The 24,229-nt window shown below is 41.0% G+C and overlaps 1 protein-coding gene across 4 annotated transcripts in view; it reads right to left on the bottom strand.

The window, feature by feature from the left end:
• The window catches only part of TMEM132D (transmembrane protein 132D), a 275,079-nt gene that overhangs the window by 81,698 nt on the left and 169,152 nt on the right, over positions 1-24,229 (bottom strand). For all 4 annotated transcript variants that reach the window (XM_068910685.1, XM_068910686.1, XM_009666648.2 and 1 more), the window contains one exon: positions 21,064-21,247. In XM_068910685.1, the coding sequence (XP_068766786.1) occupies positions 21,064-21,247 (184 nt within the window). The remainder of the gene's footprint in view (positions 1-21,063; positions 21,248-24,229) is intronic.

Raw genomic sequence — 24,229 nt, 5'->3', positions numbered from 1 at the left:
TGTATTTCACATGTTCTGAATCCTCCCATCTACGCTCCAGCTGTGCTCAAGAGAGACATTCCACATGTTCATTTTTGCCCTTTAAAATGAAGATGCAAAGAGATCTATTTAAACAATATGGATGTTTTCAGGTCACAATACATGCCCTCCACCTCTTCAATATGTGCATTCAGCCACTTCTGTATATGCCAAACAGCAGTAACTGGCTGCACTAAACTCTGCAGTACTTCACTAATCAAATTCTTTGCAGCCAGACTGTATTTGTAACCCTTTAATGACATCCCACAAGCGCTGTTACAGACACCTCACCTACAAAAACGCTGACCCCAGAGGATCTGTTGCCAGTGCTGACTACAACTGCCTGAAACTGTGACTAAAGCTGATTATAAAAATAAAGCATAACATGGGATTTGTTTTGTAATTCAAAACAGATATAATGATCTGAATTTTTAAGGAAAGGAGAAGAAGAAATACTCTACAATAAACAATAGCTACTTGTTGAGCTGTTGAGTTGACAAAAACAGGAACAGAAAAACTTATATGAGAGTAAAACTGTATTAAATACTTAACTAGTGCATAAATAGCGTAAGGACATTCTAATGGCCAACGCACCAGCATCAGTTTTCCTGTTGGTGAGCAATTATAGTCAGTGCCACCAAGACAGAAGTAATTGTAGGGGTGGGAAGGACTGAGAGTCTTTTTACTTCCCCTGTCCACTATCCATCACTCTCTAGCTATGCCTAGGTGAAACTAATAGGTGAATATATGCCTTACTTCTCCTTTCTGTACCACTGAGGTCTTTCAGTGTCAATACAGGCAAATGCGTTTCTTTTTTTAGCCATCCCTTTCTCCTCACATTCCCTTTCTCTTCCAGTTGTGAATCAAAAATCTCAGTAGCAAACCTTCCTCGAGCCAAGGCTAGATTACAGTTTTTGTGCTTTGCAGATATATTCAGAGATACATTAAGTACTATTGCATTTTTGTCTTAGAAACAATAATAAATACCCAACAAAATATACAGACACTTTTGAAGCTCAATTAATGTTTTCATATGAAATGCCACTGGCAGCAAACAAAACAAATGCTACTTCCAGGAGTGAAAAAAAACAAACCCTCAACTTTTAAAATCATTTTCTTCTTCCATCTAACATGTCTAGCCTCTACTAATTATATACCTACAATTTTCTTGCACACTAGAAACCACATTTTTATCCATTTACTGAGTTTTACAGACAAAATCAGTAGAAAAGCTGTGGTCATTATGTCTCATTCAGATGTCCTTAACAGCAGTTTTTATCAGATGCTCACTGCAGGTAAGTTAGTTAACTATATTTATAAAAATCAACCTATGCAATCCTCTCAGAATGCTGAAGGAATGCCCCAATTCTTGAGCACTCTCTCTAGCCCCACTTCTTACCTTGAAAATTTCAATTGTGCAAAAATCAATTTGATTTAAAAGCAACGTTCAAATGGACAAGTTTACACACCTTAAATAAAACATATCATATCAAGTGCTAAAAAGGAGCTTTGCAAAACTATTAATGTGGCTTTAAAATGTAGCTGTGATCAAGCCAAGTAACTCTTCCACAGAGAGGAGCAACTGAAGATGGAGTTTCCCACCCATGGTGTATAACCTGTGCATCCCAGACCAGTAGACTCTCTCAGATGCCTGCAACCACTAGCACAAGGAAATGAGCACATATCTTCTGAAAGCAGAAAGTTCACAGTTAAGGAATGGAAGAAGGAGGAGCGATCTGTTGAGGGTTTGGGGGGTCTGTGAGGGATGTTCATTCCTTGTGCACTTGTGATCTTGAAAATCACTATCACGTGGGCAGTTTTTGAATCCAGGTCTGAAGTGCCCAGGTCAGGGCAAAGGTTTCAGTTCATGTTTTCTGCCTCATTGAAGCGGGTTAGGCCTGACCCAAGGAGCTTGAATTGGCACCTAGACACCATCAGAAGGTCCCATTAGAACAAGTCAGAAGATGATGGAAGATGCTGATGTGGCAGCACAAAGGAAGTTTAAATCACTGGATCTTGTGTAGTTATCTCTTTAGCCAATTATGATCCATCATACCTTTAATCTCTGAAAGCTTCTCTGCCTGGTGTTGCTTTCTGATTCACTGCGCTCCTCTTCCTGACACTTAATCCCTTATTCCCTGCAGGCTGTAAAATTCTAGCTTGAGGTCATGAACAAAGGTTCCTCTTGCTCTGGAGAGTTCTATCACCAGACCTAGGATTAGATGAACTCACATCTAAACTCACACTCACCATAAAAAAGCTATTTTGGAACAGTCACTAGAAATGTGAAAATAAATTATTTAATACAACCTCAACTTCGCTTTTGACAAGCTATGATCAGAAAATGATGTGAGGTTAGCAAAAGAACAATAATTACGTGTATTCAATTCAACTGATTTTCTACCAATCTATTCTTCATGATGTATTAATAAAGACAGGGCAGGCACTATCAGGGAGAAGTGAGGGCCAGCTGTGCCCTACAGGACAGGGAGCCAAGCATGGTAACATGGCCAGCAAGGCAGCACTGGAGATGGTAGCTACATTCAGCCAAGCGTCCAGATCATCAGGCAAGTTTGTGGGGATGAGGCATGTCCAAGGTCAAGCTGGGAAGTCAGTTCATGGGTTAGGGTCCAGACGAATGGGGTCCGTGGCCAGGCACAGGAGACATTTTACAAATGGAAATTATTTTTGATATATTTTGAAGATCACTTGATGATCTTTTTCTGACCCTTCTACTCAGATATCCAGTAAAGAAGATGGGCAATATTTTCCTCACCTAAACACTCATGAAATTGGAATGTTTCTAACTCGGTATAGGAAATAGAAAGTAAGCTGATAGTCTGTCTATAGATACATTCAACTGGGAGAACAGGTCAAAGGCCTGTGGCTTAGAGCTCTTATACCAATACCCTTATTAATAAACTCATTTTCATTTCTTTCCAGTGAATACTGAAAATCAATCCTTCTCTCTAATGCCACATGAGCAGCTTAGAGGAGGGCAGCTGCAAGGAATTTGCGCAGCCACAGAGAATTGTAGCCACACAGTAGTGCAGCTTCTTTGGATCTCCTCTTATATAAACAATTATATTTGCTCAATGGTGGGGATTTTTCCAACAATATGCACTGCTTAGACAAGCAAGGTCTGCAGTGTCCACTTCTTTGTCTTTCTTTCCTGAGTTTCAAACAAACGGCAGAAAGTGTCTGCAGAATGATAATAGGGGAGAAATAAAAAGAAGCAACAAAACAAAAGCTGCTCTATGGCCACAAAGAGATCCATCTTACTTTAAATAAAACCAGTTGGAGCATATTAAGAATTTCCTTCTTTCACAGCCCTAAAGGATATAGTGACAAGGTAAAGTACTCACATTAGATGCAGTTGGAATAACACTTGTTTTCCCCAGCAGTTCTTCTCAGATCACCATCTGGAGTTATTTGTCAAGTCCCCACAGCAAAACACAAAACAACAGCCCGAACCAAAGCTGCTGGTCCAAAATCTTCCATGTTTTAAGGCAGCATCAGCCTTTACATTACCACTGTCCAGATCTACCCACAAACCACATGCAGCTTTTTCTGCATGTCCAGCAAAGTGGGGGGCGAGTTCTCCAGAGCTCTTAGTCCTTCATCCTATCTAAGACCTATGACATTCTTTTGAGGATCCTCCTCTCTGGGTAGGGGCTTGGGGGGAACAGTTCTACCAGCTCCTTCCCAAGGTGCCACTCTTGGGTGCTCGCTCATCCCTTCTCCTGGATGGGCTGGCATTTGCCTGCACCTCACTTCTGCTGCCTAGCCAAGGTAAACCAAACCAATGGAAAGAAAGGAAAGTCAGAAGCGTTGCTCATGTAGCACGGAGGCACACATTGCATTAGAGAGAAACCCTCACATTAAGAATTTCATCCTGAGATACAATTACAATACCGCTAGTGCAATCATCATTAACATTGCTAAGCCATATCAAAGGTTACAGAAGTGCTGTCTGCTGTATAGCCATTAAGCAAATGGAACGTTAGGTTCTGTTAAGGTCCTCTAAGCCCTTATTGCAAGTATTCTTTAATGTTTCTTAGTATTAAGATTTTTAAAAACAGGAAATAAGTTAAACGCTTTCTTTGAGCCATTCGTCCATGAAGCAGCTCTTAATTAATCCTCTTAAGAAAGAGAGAGAAGAGAAAAGAGAGGAGTCTGGTGGCAGATATTTCTCAACATTAGTTTATTAATGGAATGAATTTCCATTCTGCTAATTCATTTACTGCCCTATTCCCACCCTTCCTTTTCCTTGCTACCACCTCAGCCATTTCTGCTCCAATTACTACTACTAAAGGCATCATGCAAGTATACAGCTTTGAGTACATGCAGTGACTTTTGAAAGGGAAAAGCCGTTCCCTGCTAATGGCCTTTTCTCTACCAGGAAGAGCGCAAAATAAACAGGTAAGAGAAAGCGACCAAGCCGATATTCACAGGTATGTTGCAAATACTCAAGTGTGATGAAATTATATACATGGGAAGGTTAGATAAGCTATCCAGCAGAGGGCAGTGGGAAGATAGATATGAAGTTAGATTAATTAGTATATTCAGTTTAACATGCATACACTTTCTTCCTCCCCCTTTTCAGCATTTACAACAGTTTCTACCACAGGAATTCAAACCACTTGACAAATGGTATTTGACCAAAACTTACAATACTCTAGAAGAGAGCGACAAAACTCCCCACATTATCCTTGTTGTACAGGTGAGGAAGCAGATGCATAGAGGGGTTAGCTGGTTTTAGAAATTACTATACTTTGATGAAATGACCCACATGCACTTAGAAAGCAAGTCTCAGAGGACGCTGTCTAATTGGTCTGGTCTAAAAATTAGTGACAATTAAAAGCTTCAGGCAGTTTCTGGGAGGTGACATACTGCATTTTTGCACTGTCACATGTCATTTGCCATTCAGGTTTTAGATGCTATATATTATTTCTTCTATGTGCTTAGTACTGTTGTGACTGCATATAAATATCATGGTTACTTTCAAGGTAAATGGGTTGTTACTTTCTCTAAGAATGGCTCGTGGTAGGAGTCGGAAGTACAGACCTACGCAACAGGCTTCTGCCAGATATGCTGCTCCAGGGTATGACAAGCAGCAAGGCACTTCCTTCTCTACCAGCAGAAACCATGGATATGTTTTATGGCCAAGCTGCTTACTATTGACAAAGCTTCTTTCTCACCTAGGGGAACAGTGAAAGGAGCCTCTGCTGTTATGGCTGTGTTAAGCTACAAGTGTTACAGGCATAAACAAAGAGCCCATGTATCTACAGACATCCACTGCAAATAGTTTGGCTGGTTGTTAAGTCTCCTTTTAGAAGAGTCACATTTGCTAACTGCTGTCGGATGTCAGCAGCACGAAGTCTTACAATTAAGATGTGCTCAACGATGTCCCTACTAGAAAGGGAACCAAAACACTATTATAAGCTCATTGAAATTTAATGTGCCTGCAGACTGGATATGCCAGAGAGTAACAAGAAATTCTGTAAATCCTAAAAGGGGATGAACAGAAATCCAGCAATGCATTGGAGCACCACCACCTGCTGTATGTAGGAGATAACCAGGCGGGCAATCTTGTTCGTGGACAGCACGGGATCAATCCCGGTTTACAAGGAAACAAGGGCACTTCTTTGCTGGCCAAATCTTGCAGAGGTGATAACAGCCCGGCTGTTTCCATAGGTATGCTGGACTATTCGGTGACACAACCATATGAAGGGGTTTGCTTGCAAAACAAAAGCAGAAGAACACCTGGCTATCAAGTTGTGTGCTGCCCAGAGAACGTTTTCGACAGTGATGAAATCAGGTCAGCGCTCAAGGTCTCTGGAAGTAGGAGTGCTGCCTTTTATTTTATTCAAACTTTGCTTATAGCAGAGCTGGGAAGGGTGAGCAAGCTCCACATAGAAATTTCAGTGCACATGGTAAACAGCAAAAGCGGGAAAGAAATTTTCAGTTCTTCCTTTGCTCTGGAATTTCTGGAGCTTCACAGCAGATTACTTTCTTCAGTGATGTCCCCATGCAATTACCTCAAAAGAAACACAAAAGCACATCCTCTGACCTTAAACTTTAAAGTCTGCTGGACTATGACAATCCATCAGAGACACGTATAAGGCAGTACAATCTGCCCCCTTGATCTCCTCAAAGATCTCCAATGTTGCTGCCTCCTATTTTGTTAATCTGGATTACTGGGATACGTGCAACTCACAGGAAAAGATTTTGTGCAGAGGCTCCCAATCTTTTCCAGTTAGTAGCTCACTTCTTTATGACTCACAATCCCAAATAGTAACAAAACCTCAACTTCTATCAGGCTCAACTCCATTCTCAGCTGCTGGGATGCCAGAAATCGGCATCTTAGCCTGCAGCCTCAGAAACACTGCTTTCCTCTGCCTCAGACGACTGGCTGAATTCATCCTGGAAGAAGAATCACTTCTTCCAGTTGCGGGGGGGGGGGGGGTGTCTTTTTTTTGTTTTGCACTCCACACCTAAACAGAAATGTCATAAAAAACACACTGACTTGGCAGATCTTCCTCCTGAAACAAAAAGGTAAAATTCCTGCCTAAGGATTAACCATGTTGTATTTTCTTTTTATAGTGCTGATACTTACAGACAATACACAACAATGTTGTGTTGGATCAGGATAAGGGCAACCAGAGCAATCTGAGCACAAGAATTTTGCAAAAGCAAAACGAAAAAGACTGTCCGCCTGCATATTGCCGCATTTCTATGTCAGATAATGAGAAAATGCTCATGTTATTTTAAAGGACTGAAGGTTTTGTTTGTTTTTCTGTTTCCAAACATAATCTATCGCTCATAATCCTAGCAGCAATTTCTGTTCACCACATACCACAATCAGAGTCCTCCATTACTTCCTCAAGCCCCCGCGCAAAAACTGAGCAGACAGACAATCTCCATTACTCTAGCTTGTCCACATACTATTATTAGCATTATATTGCCACCCTGCTTAACCCAACCAAAATCAGGGCCATACTTTTATGAACACTGTACAAATATGTACTTAAGGCAGTCTCTGTCCCAGAAAGCATATTATTTGATAAGGCTGCAGGACACAGGGAAAGGGAAAGAGAAGTAAGGAAAGGGATCCTCTTCAGGCTCATAAACTAGTCCAGCTACACCCAGGCCCAGCCAGACATGGTCTTTTTCATCCTTTCTGTTTATCTTCCAAGCTTAATACAGAAAAGATACACTACAAACAAAGATAGCTGGAACTGCACTTTGTCTTTCTCCAAAAGACTTTCTAGTCATCCTGGAGAAGCCAGAGAACATAGATGGAGGACTGGGACAAAGAAAAAGCTGAAAATTGCTTCAAAAAGCAGAGTTTAAAAGAATTAACTTTCTTTGCAGTAAGAAATGAATAAATCAGCTCACGGACCATAAAACAAAATAGATCCCTAAATTACAAAATTTGAAATGAGCTTTTACTGTACCACTCAACCAAATCCCCAGAGAGTTTCTGTTTTCTGCTGTGTTAGCTGCAATACAGGTGTGTTCTCTTCTGGTTTTATGATAAAATTAGATGTATATTTTACATATTGTTACATATGTTCAGTTATTTTACTGCCTGTTCTAAGTGTTAAAATGTTTTGATTTTCCCTCATGCCTAAGGTTTTTACTTTTTTCAGTGGTTCCTGTTATCACCAAAGCAGCAAAGAGCTATATACATATTACATACATATATTAGATTGTACCCAGTTATGACAGGAAACTTAACACCACCTATCTGACATCTTTTTAAGATCAAAGAGAAAACTCACATGTGAAAACAATGCACCTTCATTCCATTTCAAGCTGAGAGAATTATTTTTAAACTCAAAGGTGATTTACCCTACAAATATTACAAGCAGAATTTGGGATTTTTAATATGAATTACAATGGAAAGACTTATCATTATAGTGTATTCCTATCTTTTATGAAACTCCACTACTTTTCTACCTATTTTTAACACTATTTTTTTGCTGTTGATTTTGAACATTTGCCAGCCCTACAATCTATTTTCAAATTGTTAGGACTGATTTGCATGCAAGGTACAGAGTGGTTTAAATACTTACTTTCACACTGTTTGGGGCTGACGGGTTCAGGAAATAGAAGTTTAGCATTGCGGAAAAAGTCACTTTGAACTGTAACTACTGTATCTCCAGGGCAGTAATTTTGCAGAATCTGACTCCAGGGTAGCGATTCTGTTATTTTATGATAGAGCTACTAGTAAGTGGTATGAAAAAGAACAAGATTTTTTTTTAATTTCACATTTACATTTCTTATATGCCTCCAATTTAGTCTCTGCAAATGTCAAGCTTTTTTAAACCAACACTTTTCCCAATTTATGTTGTTGTTTTTTCCTATTCTCCTTGCAATTAGAAACGACACAGTGACTACAAAACATCATCTTTGGTGTTCTGCAATCACCGCTGTGTAGATTCCTTACTTCATTTTTGGTCTCCTTACCCCTTTTTTCAAGGTCACAACAAAAATGAAACAAATATCCCCTTATAAATTTCTTTCCTTTGCATTCAGTAAACATGAAACGCTGAGATCTTAATTTTGAGTGCTTTGGGTCCGTTTGATCTACCTCTCGGCAGGTCTTTCAAGCCCTTGCTGCTGCAAGGCGAGCGGGACGAGCCGTGCGTGTCCCTGCTGTTCACGCTGCTCCGGCTGCGGCTCCTTGGTGCTCACCTGACAACACCCCGCTGTGCAGTCCGCAGCCTCCGCTCCCTCCTCCACGCAGCAGAAGGTGCCTCGCACTAGGAGGAGCCCCAGGAGGGGCCGGACCCAGGCACCCATGTGAATCCCAGTCAGACGCTCTGCCTGAGCCTTGCCGACTAAACCGAAAATGATGTCCTCCCCGAGCCCCTCCTTTTCTGTCCCCTGCCCCCCACCAAGTTAGCCCAGCCAGCAGCTGTGAAAGAAAGGAGCAAGAGGTGTGGCAGAGCCAAAGATCTCCTCGAATGCATGCCCTTCATTAGGCAGTTTTCACTTGAGCAGCTTCAGAAACCTTCTGCGCATAAATCCAGTTGGTTAAACTCATTCTCCTCAGCCCCAAAGAAGAGCAAAAACAGTGAAACAGCCAATGTCCAGCTTACCGGCATGATCTCCCCCTTCAAAGCTGGCAAAGGCGACTCCTCCTTAGCCACTGTCTTTGGAGAGGGCTGACCAGAGCCAGGTGATTTTTCAGTCCCATTTGGCTCTCCGCGGGGCTTCTGCACCCAATGGAGGTTGAAGCCGCCCAGCTGAGCTCACGGGCTGCGCCAGGCCTTGCTCCCAGCCCTGCTTTCCAAGCCACGTCAGCCAAAGCGCCTTCTGCTGCCACATTTTCAACCCCTCCTTTGACTGTGCCACTGCTCCCATTTGCACAGGCAGGTGATGAAGCAAAGTGGGCCACTGAGCTGGGCTCAGAGCAGCCCAGCAGAAAACACCTGGGTATTTCCCAGCTCAGCAGCAGCTGCGCAGGTGTTTGTAACAGTTCACCTGAGAGCAGGGTTCGGGAGAAGGAGTAAGCGCTGCTTCATTTGGCAATGCCACTAAAGACATGGCTTTCACTGCCTGCCTCCCGCGAACCCAGCAGCTCCCCATGGATAACCAGCACTCCAAAAGAGAGCCAGAGTTCCCCGCAAAGCCTGTGGTCCTTTCTCCTGAACCTGGACAGGCGTTTAATCCAGCATCCCTCATCCTCTCTCTGGCTTCCTTCCTCTGAGGACATCTAACAAAGGAAAAGGAATTCTTAACACCCCTGGCTGGCAATTAAAAGCAGGATGGGAAAGTCAGAGAATAATTCTCTTAATTGACTGCTCTTCTTACTACTTGTAATCTAGAGGAAATCAAATTAATTCTATATGAAGAACGACTGCTCTGCAGTGAAGTGTAATTCCTGATCTCTGGGGCTTCAGCTTACCAGTTGTCAAATGATCCAATTACACACTTGTTACAATCCATTTTGGGGAGATTTTCATAGCTTGTAAATAAATAATTTCAAAAGCTTTAATCCTTAAAAAAGAGGGAAGAAGAAAAAGGGAAAAATCCAACCCCTAAACTGTACCTAAAAATCACAGACAATATAAAAAATAATGTCAAGAAATGGAAAAGGGAGATACTCGCCTGCTTTCCTCAAGCAGCGCTGTGATGGTGATGGATCCAGTTCAGAAACATGATATTTGCTGTTTCTTTTTCAGCTACGTTTTATTCAAATCACTAATCTGAAGGGAACTAATTAAGGCAGCATCTCTTTCATTATGCCAAAAGGGGAAAATCACCCTGGCCAGAGTCCAGCGAAGGGCCACCAAGGCGGCTGAGGGCTGGAGCACAGGACATCCAAGGGGAGGCGAGGAGAGCTAGGCCTGTTCAGCCTCAAGAAGAGAAAGCAAAGAGCAGACCTTACTGCCATCTACAACTATTGGATCAGAGGATGCAGACAAGATGGAGGCAGATCCTTCTTGGAGGTGCATGGCAATGGGATGAGAGGCAAGAGGCAAAAGTTAGAACATGGGAAATTCCAGTTGGATACAAGGAAAAAGCTTTTTGCTATGAGGGTGGTCAAATACCGGAACAGGTTGACCAGAGAGGTTGTGGGATCTCCACCCTTGGAGCTATTCAAGACTCAAATGGACATAGCCTTAAGCAACCTGATCTCTGAGCATGGAGCTGGACAAGACAACCTCTGGAGGTGCCTTCCAACCTAAATTATCTGGTGATCCTAACCACTCTTTAGAAGGATTCTCTGATGAAAAAGGTGTGGGGGGAACACTTTAACAACCATGCATTTAAAGGAATGCTCTTAAATAATTTTAAACTCTGAATCCTGATGCAACCACATTTGCCAAATTTAAGCACAGAAGAAAATTTCCTGTGTTGCCCCTTTTTTTTTCAGTGAAAGCCATTTAGCTGTGAGAATTAAAGATTTCTTTGCAATATTTACTACCCTTGTATGGCAGCAATGTGTTATAAAATCCTGTGAATGAAACTTGACATGAAACAAAAGAAGAACAGAAGGCAGTAATCTATTTTCTATAAACCCAATCTGACTACGTTTCAAAAGAAGTAAGCAAACATCACCCACGGTTAAAAAAAAAAAAGGGATTTAAAAAAACCCTTTTGAAACAACTTTAATATTAACTGAGTCTAGTTAATAATAGATATATGGGTATTGGAAAAGCAACCCAAAATAGATGATGCAAGATTTTCGAGGATTACTAGTGATTCTGGGTACACAATGTGAGATATCTTAGAACGTCTTGCTCTTAAAATCATGCAAAGCACTTACCTACTAAAATGGGGTCCCTTTCAGCTGCCTTAAAGTAAGCCACCCAAAAAAGATACCTAAATTATCAAATATTGATGAACATTTCATTCTGAGAACTCAACTCACCACCAAATTACTCCTGTTATAAACTCATACCTTTTTAAATACCAACAGCTTTACCACAGCATGAAACTGGAGTAGAATAATGACAGCTAAGCCAGGACTTTCAAACCTTGTGTCCACTGAAGCAGGGACTAGTTCTATGTGGATCTTGCCCTAAAATCAGTATCTGCAGTGTTTTTCCTGGTTCTTCTAAATCTCATAGTATCACAACAGCTTCAGAGCAACACAGAAAGCCTGACAGGACTAAAGGATTGTGCTTGTCTCAAGCCAGTTCAACTACATTCATCTAGTCCAGAAAATCACATGTAGCTCACACTTATGCACTTAGCAGCAGCTGTCATGCAAAGCCATTTTTCTTAGGCTTTAATTCATAAGAAAAATATCCTTGTGTTTGTTCCTGCTCCTCTAGGAGACCCAGCTTTTGATGCTCCACATCAAATTGCAAGGCTGTCAGCAGCTTTGCCGGCAGCCAGTCCAAGCCCTCATTACTCACTCCCCCACTCAGACAAAAACTGGGTAACTGTTGCCTGCTACTATTACAGGTGATTACAGTGTTAGTCAGCTAGCAACCGCAGCTCCAAATACAAAAACAAGATTTCTAACCTTTCTTAAACCCTGTGAACACCACTACCACCACCACGATCCTTTTCCTTGACACTTTAGTAACCATGAGCAGAAAAAAAATTGCATTAAATTGGAAAACCTGCTTGACAGTTTTCATCGCTCGTGAATTTGGGTAGCAAAACGTCTGCATTGACACCGCAGTGAACGCAGCTGCTATTTCATTGCTTGCTCAACAGGTCAACGAAATGTCTAATTGTAAAGGTACAAGAACTATTACTTGTTATTGCAAATGTTAAGACCACCAGTGTCTTCATTAATTCTGGAAGGAAAAAATCTAAAAAAAAAGTCATTTGTTGGATTATGGAGATAAGGCAGAAAGCAAACATCTTTGATTGCCAAGTGCATGTATTATTTGCTCATTTCATTCTCTGTATGTGAAACAAAATGCTCTGCTAGTGACTCACACATCTGTCAGTTTGTTGGTATTTAGACAACAGAAGGCTGCCAGAGCAGGGCCAGAGTTTAGAATAATAATAATAACAATAACAATAACAATAATAATAAATAAAATAAGTTGAAGACCATACCAAGCTATTTTTAAAGGGCAATTATAATTGGAAAACCAACCTTATAAAATCAGCTCCCTTGTAATTGAGTATATTTTCTTCTTGAACAGTCATGTAGGAATACCAGAATTGCCATACTAGCATAGGATCACCCAGCTGTCTGGTCTATCCTGTGGTCACAGAGAGATGCCAATATCAGAAACTCTGGAAGATCATAAATAATTGACATCTACATATGGAACAAATGTCATTTAGCTTCAGATACCTATGAATCGATTAGGTTCTGTAGCATAACTGATTATTTATTTTGTGTTTACTTTACTGGCTGAAACATTTTCTTCTATTAGCTGTACAGGCTCATTACAGTCATTAGAATGCGAAACAATCTAATCTGACTCATGCATCACAAAAAGAATTACTGACTACCCTCTGAATACCAAGTCCTTGCTGCTGAAGTTGCCTGAACCACAGAGAACCAATCTGAAGAGCTAGCTTTCGGAGCCAGGCAAAACTATGAGATTGACAGTTAGTAAGATAACCTGTTCCTCTGAGCTGACGCAACCGTATTATAGTTAGCCTTGGGTCAGATTTTATTTATTGCTTTCAATAACAAACAAGAAGCAAGAGACTACTTCTGAAATTTGCTAATGATATCAGTTTGGGAGGCACTGGCAATATAGAAGTTTGGACTATGAAATAAGAAGAATCAGATAAAACCAAGGATTCAGGAAACAGAAATGGAATGATATGCAGTAATATCCAGTGCAAAGTCCAATCATGGGGACTAATGACAAGAATTTCAGCCATTAGCTAAGAGCTCTTCAGCTGGGACCAACAGAGCAAAAGACAGCATTGGAGGACATAGCATTGAGTCCAAGGATGATTGCATGTCATTGTATTAAAAAACTAAAAAAATTATCACGTGTGCTATCTTGATACATACCATTTGAGATGGAGAAGTAGTGTTTCCAGGGGAAAAAAGAAATATTATCTTATTAAAAAATGGTGAGAGGTCTCATCTGAGATAATGTGGTCATCTTGGGGATCTATTTTCAAGAAAGATGAATTGAAACAGGAATTGGTGCCAAGGGATGCTACTGCGAGAACAGAAAGTCTGTCTTATGAAGGGAAACTGTAAAGTTCTTGATCCATTTGGCTTTACTGGAAAAAGGGATATGGTTCCTCTCTTTAAGCAGACCTGGAGGGATAAGAATAAATACGAAAGAGAAGGATTTGCTCATTTAAGATGAAAACAATATTACTTAAGAATAGACAGCTTTTAAGTGACTGTCAGTAAACTGAGGCTGATAGTTGGAGGCCTTCTTCAGATTTCCAGTGGATAGTGTTTCTTGAATTGCCTCTCCATACAAGTAGGAGGAGAAAAGATCTACCTAATTTTAGGAAGCAATAGGATATACTTACTAAAAGGATTACAGAAAATAGCTGATGTCATTTTGATTAAAAAGGTTCCTTTTCAGAACTGTTCACCCAATATTGTAACTGTCATTTAAAAGCCATGAATTAGGGTGGTAAAAGCTTTTAACTATTATCTAGACATCTCGTTCATAAAGCTGAGTATCAGTGGAAGTGTTTAGAAATATTCAGTGTTAAAACTGAGTTGGGCAGCTCATTCTGGCTGATGTGATCCTGCTTTTCTTGGCTGCCAGGTGAGACCCAGGCCAGGCACAGCCAACAGCAGAACCCTGTAATCAGTTTGTTCATCTATATCATACGCGTAGGTGGGGATTCACGTTTCAGCTCTCTCGCAGAAAAGCATTCATTTCACCCTCAGTCATCCGAACCTTCAGCTTAGGAAGGTAGCTGGTAGGGAGAAGGCTGTAGTAGGCTCTGATATCCTTCTCCTCTGCCAGAGCCTAGGCTGTGCTCTGTGTTGCGCTCCCTGACAGACAACAGCACCACTCTGCCGGTGTGAGTAGCAGCAAAGCACAGGAGCAGGGCTAAGGACAGGATGGGCTAAGGACAGGATGGGCTAAGGACAAAGCAGGGACAGCTGTGCCAGCTCTGGCCCGTGAGCTCCGGACAGCACTGATACACCTGCTCTGTGCTCCAGGGACCATCAACCACCCACCAGGTCTCCTGCCAGGGGAAATAGGGCAGCAGTCAAGCTTGGGTCCAGGAGAAGCCAATCTGGCTGACTTCAGGTGGAACTTCACCGCGCTGTCCGTATCGCCACCCCTCTTCTGTTAGGGGGAACGATTTTTACTGCATGTTTCCATTGCCTCTCTATCTCCTTTCTTTGGTCTGTGAATTCTTCAGGGCAAGGCTATAATTTAAAACATGTTTGCGCAGCACTGAGGACAACGGTGTCTCAGTCTGTGCTAGATATCTAGGCTCTACTAGAACATAAACAGCACTAACTAAAAATGAAATGAGTCAAATAAATATATTCATGAGGGCATTAATACCTTAAGCATTTTTAAAATCCTGCAGTGACTAGTACTGCCATGGCAGCTGATTCCTGTAATTATTAGAAATTATTTTAATTTTGAAACTCTTTCTATATAATAGATATCCTCTTGGCAGCAGCACTTTCTTTTATTTATTTATTTGCTCTATTTCTCCAGCTACTTATGCTGATGGTATGTAGAACAGTTTACTTCCTGTCAACGTTTTTGTTAAATTTTTATAAAGAACATCAGGAACAAGTCAAAACAATGAATTATCTAAAAGGTATAATGTTATACTGTTGTTTGGGCTTTGGATACAATTTATTTAATATGACTGCCATATATATATTTCACTGCTTAGAAGCCAAAATGGGTCCAATGGGTTTGAGGGCAAGAACATGATCATCTCCAATGGAAGCATGGGTTTACAGGCAATGATGCTGTGGTAACTGTCCTAAGACAAACCAAAACAGACCTATTCACAAAATACTACCTTAAATATGAAGTCTGCAGGGTGCTATACCTTATAAAATATTTCTGCCCAACAAACAAAGTAATGCTTATTTTTTACACTTATTTTATTCACCTGACCTTGTAAAATATATATTCCAGTTGTGTTTTATGCATCAACAGCTGTGGTGACACAAGCATTGCAAACATGGCGGTGCTCGTTTAGAAGGAAAGGGAGGTTACTAACCCCATATATTGCCTTCTTCATGACAGCTCACCCAGTTTGCTTAGATCACCTTCATTCACAGCTTAAAAATAGGTCAGTTTGATCTGCTTGGAAGCTGTTTTCCTCTGCAAAGAGAGAGTTGAGTGTTTGTGCGTGTTTCTGAGGGCAGCGATGGTTCTTCCAGTTGGGACACCTTGGTGGCATCAGATGAACAGAATAATTCTTTGCCTTCATTATAACCTGGTTGCTGCAAAGTAACGAGTTGGACTTTGGTCGCTGATTCTATGTTTAAGGTTTTCATACATCAAGAGTCTCTTAGAATTCCTTTTTTACATTTGATTTAAATCTATCTCTGCCTCACACCTCACTTGACCGTCTTGGAGGCTGATGCTGCACTGCTGGAAGATAATTAATAGTGGGCCAGAACCCGAGACATCATGCAAGCTCAGTTGCTAATACAAGTCCGTAATTCACTGCTCACTGCCCACCTTTGCCGACTACCACATGGCTGGTAGGGACAGAGGGTCATCTTCAGGGTTCTCGGCTCTGCCAGGCAGGCTGCAACCTCACTGCTGCACCGGGAGTCACGTTTCAAAATCCATCCTTTTTTCCTGTCCATGTCAGTTCTCTAATAACACGGTTAATTTTTAGGTCGATGCTGACTGGATTGCAAACATATCTAAGGGCTGCCCCAATGCTCTCAGTAGGAAGGACAGACAGACACTCAGTGGATGTATGGGCATAAAGCTAACCAAGGCCCAAACAGGAGCTTGTCTTGCTAGTCCCTGAGGAAGGTGAAACCTGCTCATTTGGTTCTAGTGCCAGGCAAGCTGGCCTGCCTGCCAATGAGTTTAATTACTGAGACTCTCTGGGCAGAAACAAAGCTGAATTATCAACTCTGAAACATTAATACCACGATTGTACAAGGTAATTGAGGGCTACTCAAGCCCCTGTCATGATGAACTCTGAAGTACTTATCGATTCTTGTTTAGAAGGCAAAACTTTTCTGTTGTCTTCTAGTTGCATAGGCCATACAGGCAGTCTATCACAACTAGCATTAAGATCTGTTCATCTGTGAGGGCTCGGAAGTCTCTCAAGAAAGTAATCCAGATTCACAGACTTCTTATACCCAAGTGAGCTCATCATCCAGCCACCTGGCTTCTTCATTGGCTTTCTGTGTCCTACCACCACCTGAAATATTTGGTCCCTGGCCATAACTTTAAACCCAATAATGCCTTGGACATCAGGGCAACCATAGGCGTCTAGCTGAGTCAGGCTGACTCTAAAATTTAACTTCTGGGTTTATCAGTCTAAAATACATATGTAGGATGACATCAAAAAACTGAAGGTCAGGAACCTGTGACCTTTTCAAGAAATATCTGAAGGGACATTGAGTATGCTGCAGATGTTTTATGTCTGTATTTTGGAGGAAAGTAAAGATAACACAGTATATTTTCTGGTCAAAGGACTACTCTAATAAGAGATTTATCAACCTTTGGAGCAACACGTCCATCTATGGGGTTTGTACAACAGTTATTTTGCCCTGATGCCTTACCGTATTATTAAATAAAGGGAGGGCACAGACAGAAAAGGTATTGGGCATATACACAGGGAAGACAGACGATTTAGAGATTAAGAGCTGGTTCAGTTAAGAACCATCTCAGGTATTCTATTATTCACCATTTTTGTTATTATTATTTACAGAACAAATTTCTACTTATCCATTTACCAGCATGTCAGATCTGCCCTCTGCCTTTCTCAATAGGGATTATCTTGTATGTACACAGATGGCTACGGAGCTCTTGTGTCTCTCACCCTCACCTAATCATTAAGGTTCAACAAAAGGTGAACACCACAATTATGAAAGAGCTGACAGAATGTGTAAAAAACAACAATAATCAATAGCAGCAAATGTACAATTTGAGTGATTAAACTTGTGCCATTCATTATTTAACAAAACAAGAGGGAAATAAAGTAGGGAAGAAATGCCAGAAAGAAGTCAAGTAAGAACGGAAAGCTGATTTTTAGGATGGCAATAAAAAATAATGTCAGATGCCTAGAAAATTAATGCGGGTATTCTCACTGGCTGTCACACTACACTGCCAGTCCTCAGCTCAGAAAACCTCAGCAGCTTAGCATGTTCTAGGCAGGTAAGGAACAAATGGTCCATATGCCTTTTCATGTCATATTTCAAACGTCTTAAGAGGTGCTGGGGTTTTGTGCCTCAATAGATATCCTATTACTGGTGAATTTCAAGAGAATGAAATTTAAATGGAATTAATGTGTATTAGTTGACAACAAAACTTAAAAGATATAGAAGGTTTTTCCCTATTCACTTGGGACTTTTTCTTGCCCCTCAAGGAGCCAAGACCACGCTTTCAATACTCGCTGAGAAGAGATCCTCTGGCACCCCTTGTCCAAATTTTTCTCTCTGAAGTTCTCTTTGCTTCTAGAGGCCCTGGGCCACCTAGTATGTTCTCACTCAGGTCCCTGGCCATGCAGCACTGATGGACACAGACCCCTTAGTGGCAGCGGCATGGGAGGGGGTTAAGTAAGCAGCCATGTGAACAACGTGTGGGAGACAGTGGAGGCTATGCTGGCCAAGAACATTATGCCATACAAATAACTACATCATCCACTGTGGTTTAACGGATGTTTTAGTTTCTGCCAACAAGGCGAGACATCTCTGTGTGGCTATAAGAGACACTGCACAGCAATCATGGTAAAAGGTCAATAACTTTTTACACCCCTGGATAAACATCTTTGCTTGTATTTCATCAGCCTTAAGGGAAAGGATCATGCATTGCCAATATCCAAACAGGTGCTCAAAGCAAGGCTCTCACAATGTTCTCAAATTGTTCTCCCAGGCTATTCCCATTTTGCTAACAAGGGCAGGCTGGGGGCCCTTGAGTGGTTCTGTTACACTTCAAAATTAGAAAAGGGGTTATTAAAGTGTCAGAAATATCAGTCTTTATGGTACCCACACACCCATAAAATACATCATACAGCTTTTCTTGTCAATATCCTAGAGTGCTCTGCTGTGGCTTGTGTTGCTGGTATTGGGGAAGGGCCCTGCAGGAGTCTCAAAAGCTGGAATACTAATATGCCATAGGAAAAAATTATGCACTGGAGAAAGGTAAGGTGCTTGCATCAAGTATCCTAACTACTTCAGCAGCAGCTACTTTCTGCTGCATTTCCAGAGCATCTTGGTATCTACATCTTTCCATTGCAGCACTTTGTAACTTAAAAAAAGATAATAGACGCTCTAAATTGACCAATATTCTGCTTTGCAATTTACAAATCCATAATAGTTATCACAGAAGACTACAGAATGCAAAGATGGTGCAGAGGTGGTATGTGTGAGTCTATCAGAAAACAAAGCTCTGTCTAATGTTAAAGCAGTAAAATTGTTCTTTTGAGAATTTAACTTGCAATTGAAATAACACCATTTCTGTTTGGTGCTTCTAAACATGGAATTACACGTTTTGCAAAGAAGCCCAGCAACACTAACACAAATTAACCCCAATCTCCAGAAGCAGACAAACAATATAACACTGCTTTCATTGTGGTTCTTCCTAGACAAAAGAGTAGAATTTTTCATGTTTAAAATTTTAAATTTAGAAATTACAAACTGGCTCTGATAAGGTCATATGGAAATCCGGCATACCAAACAAATAAAAGTTACACATATTGAAAGGTCTGCACCCGAATCATCATTTACTAAGCACAAAGTGAGGTACTGCAAAGTAGAGTTCCTTTCCTGAAACTCTAGTTACTGCAGAGAAGGTTAAAACTATTCCCAGTCTGTCAGTGATTAGGGGACCCCTGCCATTCATCTTTGCTTTCTCTGCCACCCATCATCCCAACATCTGTTGCCCTGTAAAATGTCACCTGCTGACAACATTATAGAGTTTATATGACCTGTGAGTGCAGAATTCTGTGCATCTCAAAAATGGGCTGTTTTTTTCATCTTTTAATGGAAATGAAGAGAGTGAACTGATTTGTAGCAACTGCCAGGCGAATCTTTCTTTATTCTTAAGGACTACTTGGCAACTACATTGCTTAGTAGGATCATAGGAGATGAACCAGTGTTTTCTGCAACCACTGGAATCATTAGGAAAACATTTTTATCTCTTCATTAATGGACGGAGTGAAACAAAAACCCAACAATGCAGTTTATGTAGACTAGATCACTTCTACAGCCTCAGCCCTCCATATCCCAGAACTTGTGCGACTGCATAGTAGGGTCCAGTCTGCATACCTGAAAGCCTCCTCTCTTCCAACAAACCAGCAGAGATCACACACTGTTCAGTAGTAAGAACTAGTCCATGAAAACAGCCATGCAAAACAAAGTGGCTGAAAACACAGCAGTAACTTGTTAGATGGCCACAGTTTCAAATGGAGACACCTGTTTCAACTGTGATATACACATTGGTAGTGAAGCAAGAGCCATTAAAAAAAGAGGAAATAGTTCTCGGTGAAATAAAGCATTGTAACATTTGAGCAGTTCTAAAGCTGGTAAATTACAATAATAGCCCTTATCAGCTCCGCGTAGTTTGGAAGCGCAGAGCATCACCTTTAGCCTTGAGTAATGGCATAATTAACTGGCTATCACTAGGCAACCATCCAGGTTACATTTTTTTAAATGATTTGAGATTGATTTTTGTATTGCTTTCAGTGCTAAATGATAATGTGTCAGTATTTTCTAATAGATGGTCCAAGAGCAAAAATGGGGCAGTTAGACCTTAGACTACTACACTCCATCCCTGTGAACGAAGAAATATGAAGCAGAGAGAAGAGAAAACTCAAGAAAAAACATTTCTACTTGGAATCTGGGGCATCTAACACCTTTTCAGAAGTGACCGAGGCTGAATGAAGGATAAGGTGCTTTTCAAGCTCTGGAGCTTGCACTCTGATGGTGAGGTAGCCCATTACAATGTTATGTAGAATAGACAGCTGGCTATATACTGCACTTTTTGGTTCCCTGGGTAATTAAAAATTATTCAGAAGTCATTACTTTTATTTCTGCTCTCACTCTCAGATGAATACAGAGTCAGAATTCAAAATTAGTAAAACTTTGCATTCAGGAAGTGCGTAAACACTACACAAAATGTAAAACTGCTTGTAATTCAAATAAGACATATACTACACTAAACTGAGTATCCAAGGATACCATTTCATGCCCCATCAGGAGTGAGGTCTGAATACAGGAAATGCCACAAACATGGTTTCTGCCCCATGAAGGCAGTGGTCAAAGAGAGCATGGCTAGGCCTTCCCTGGCTACCTGTAGTTTGCCCTCATGCACGCATTTGTCAATAAATGGGACAAAACTTCAGAAGTGCTGGAACTGCCCCCCTCTCCTTTAGACAGATCACTTGCATCTGTCAGATTTCAGAGCTGTAATGCAATATTAAAAACTTGCAGAATGCCAGACAATTTCTTACCATAGCCAAAGGGAGAACTCCTACCAGGTCCTTCTGGCTTACGTAGATCTTGGAGATTCCTAGATCAGATGTTGTGTCTCCAGGATATTCTACCTGCCATGTGATGAGCTGGGTCCCAGGTAGATCAGTAAGGTCTTCAATTTCAAAATCAATCTGCATGATTTCAGAGGAAGGACCATCCGCACTAAAAGAAAGAAAGAAAAAGAAAGGTTCCATTCACATGACTGATGAGCCAGCAATATAATTGCTTTTATATTAATAAAACATTGGATTAAGGCTGTTCCAAAGAGACGATTTGGTGGGATGATGGATTTAATAATGAATTAATCATTTGCACTTATCTTAAGATCTCAGGGCACTTCCCATACATTCAAGTGGCTTCATAACACTCTGTGAAACAGATTGCTAAGCCCTGTACCATTTTACAGATGGAGAAATGAAAGCAGATCAAGGTAAAGCAAGGACTAAAGCTACAAGCAAGTTAATCGCACAGCCTAAAAAACCTGACTCCAAGCCTCTCTCATTATGGAGTAAACTGTATTTCTTTCCTGTTAAAGCAACAGATGAGCAAATCTAAAGGCAATCACCCCTTGAAATGTGAAACTACTGCATTAAAAGCATCATCCGGTTTTTAAAAAGGCAGTCATGGAACAGAGGTCAAGCTCAGGCTGGGGTTAGTGAACTAGGGCAGGATGAGGAAACCAGGAGCCAAGCCTTTAGACATGCTGCTACCTTACTGCAAATGCCAGTCTGAAGCTCAGTTTTGTCCTTTACTAAAATGGGAATAATATTTTTAGCTTTTGAGGGGAAGGGAGAGTTACAACTTGGATTACTTAATATGGGGCAAACCTGCCAGGATCCTTGGGTAAAAGACACTAGAAAAGAACAAAGTGTTACTATGTGCGAGGATACTGTGACAATAATAGGGTTACTGATACTGTATTAATACTACTTTGCCTTTATATGCTGTCCTTTCTATTAGGTTGGAATATCATTAACGGAGCAGGTGAATCACAGTCAAATGGGAACATGAATACTATGAAGTAAAAATTTAAAAAGAGAAAGTTAGAAAGGGGCTCAAAAGCGCAATTCCTGTAAAGCTTGTTATAAAATCAGCTACTGTATAGAAAGTAATGCCATGAAGTTTCTACCGTGTATCTTGACAAGGGGAACTCTATAGTCCAGAGGCATTTATAGAGACACCAAAATACTTTGTGATATACTGTAAAGTTGTTGAGGAGCACAGAAACCCCTAGCAGTGCAGAAATTCTGGGGACATCAAGAATGACAATGTTTTTACTTTGGAGGCACTGAAGGCCAAAAAGATCTTCAGTGTTTGTGGGGAGGGGAAAGGAAAAGCTGAATTTCTTTAGTGGGGGGGGGGGGATAATACTCAAAGAGAGAAGGAATGACACAACGTGGAAGGGTCGCAAGCCACTTGCGTTGGCGAGCACAGCTAGTAGAAAGAGAAAACATTGCTGGCAACTGATCAGAGAACCATGAAAATGTGCTCAAATCTCACCAGATTTTCCTAGCTGATATGGAAAAAGAGCTAGCACTAGGCATATTTTTTACAATGATCGGTTAATGACAACAGCCCCAGTATGGGATTTTCCCCAAAATACCCAGACATTTTATTATTCTGGCTAAATCCAATGCTTTATCCAAAGCTGATGCTTGAAGAGTTTAATCTGATCATCTTTAAGGTTTGGATTTTAATGGATGCATTGAGTCCTTGCTATGCTGGATGGAGTTTAAAAGGAGCCTCTGTGTTTCCAAAATGGAACATATTGTGTTCATTTTCGCATTTCTTCATGTCAGAAAAAAAAAAGAAAAGAGCACAATTTCTAAACTAGCACTGAATGCAGCCTTATTTCATGCTGACCTAGGTAGGATCAGAAAACTGTTTTATGTAGCTGCAACTATTGAAACTCAGTTACCCTCATTGTATGAACAGGAACGGGCAATGCATTACCTATAAATACACGCCAGTGATCCTGTTTTTACAGTATGAGCTATCACAGTTTCTGTGTTTAAAGAAATAATTTAATCTCCATATAATGAACCTTGGTTTTGTGCATCTTTACAGAGCGTCCTTCTTCAGCCTGTCACTGCCCTGGCGTCTGCTCCTGCCAGTCCCTGGCCCTGCAGGACTGGTGCTGGCAGCAGCGATGCGTCCTAGCCCAGGCAGGAGGCACTGCTGTGCACAAAAGGGGACCGCAGGGAAGACAGCTGCAAAATAACTGTCAGAAAAGGAAATCGACTTTAACTTTTCCAGGTATGCTGGGGTTAGGAGAAAAGATGAAAAGTGCTTAGGACATAGCAAAACAAAAGAGGAGTGAAAGGGAATGGAAAAGATGGGGAAAGGAAAGTGGAGAGAGAGATGGTTAGAGCTGGAAAGGAAGGACAGAAAACATTGTCTTCCTCTATTCCTTTACGCTTTTCTTATCCCAAGTGCATCCCCTCTCCTCTAGTACTGCTCTGAACTGCCGAAAGATCAAGACCAGCCTACCTGAGGAAGCAATGTAAGTGATTATTTCTTTGGTTTGTTAGAGGGCCGATACCAAAAAAATTCCCAAAGACAAATGTACTATTTGGAAGAAATTTGAATAGTAACACATTTTTGCTGAACTCTAAAACGCTTTGGTGACATATTTTTATCTATCTTCCTCATTGGAGGGGTTGCAGCTTCAGGACCTATGGGAGGTGTAGTTCAGATGCTTCATGTTTTCATTCTCCTTTATGAGGCAGGCTCCTGGAAGGGCATCTCCACCCACATATCTGGGCTCCTGTCTTGGGGAGGGAAGGCAGTGCTTCATAGAAGTCTCTAATCATAGTTTGCCTTGGACGTGCAATCTGACTGGGAAGTATCACCCATAAACATGAACATGGTCTTTATTTCCTTGAACTACAGCTCCCATACAGCACAGCTACAGCTACAGTATCTCCAAAACAATGGAAAGGCTGTCTTTTAATTTTTCCTTTAAAGTTGGTACTTTAATGAAGCATTTCTTGTAGAAAAAAAAAGGCACTTTGCTTCATGATTTTGACTGAAAGTATTTAAACCCATTCATCTTAGCAATACTAGATACCTCTAACTGACGAGGTCACAAAGCACCTCAACATCAGTAAGAATCTCATTACTGCTACCAAAGGTGTATAGAAA

This window comes from Struthio camelus, chromosome 17 (genome assembly GCF_040807025.1).
Source record: "Struthio camelus isolate bStrCam1 chromosome 17, bStrCam1.hap1, whole genome shotgun sequence".
In the NCBI taxonomy this organism is placed as follows: domain Eukaryota; kingdom Metazoa; phylum Chordata; class Aves; order Struthioniformes; family Struthionidae; genus Struthio; species Struthio camelus.
Note: the sequence above shows the minus strand (reverse complement) of the source record. Positions and strands in the feature narration are given on the sequence as shown.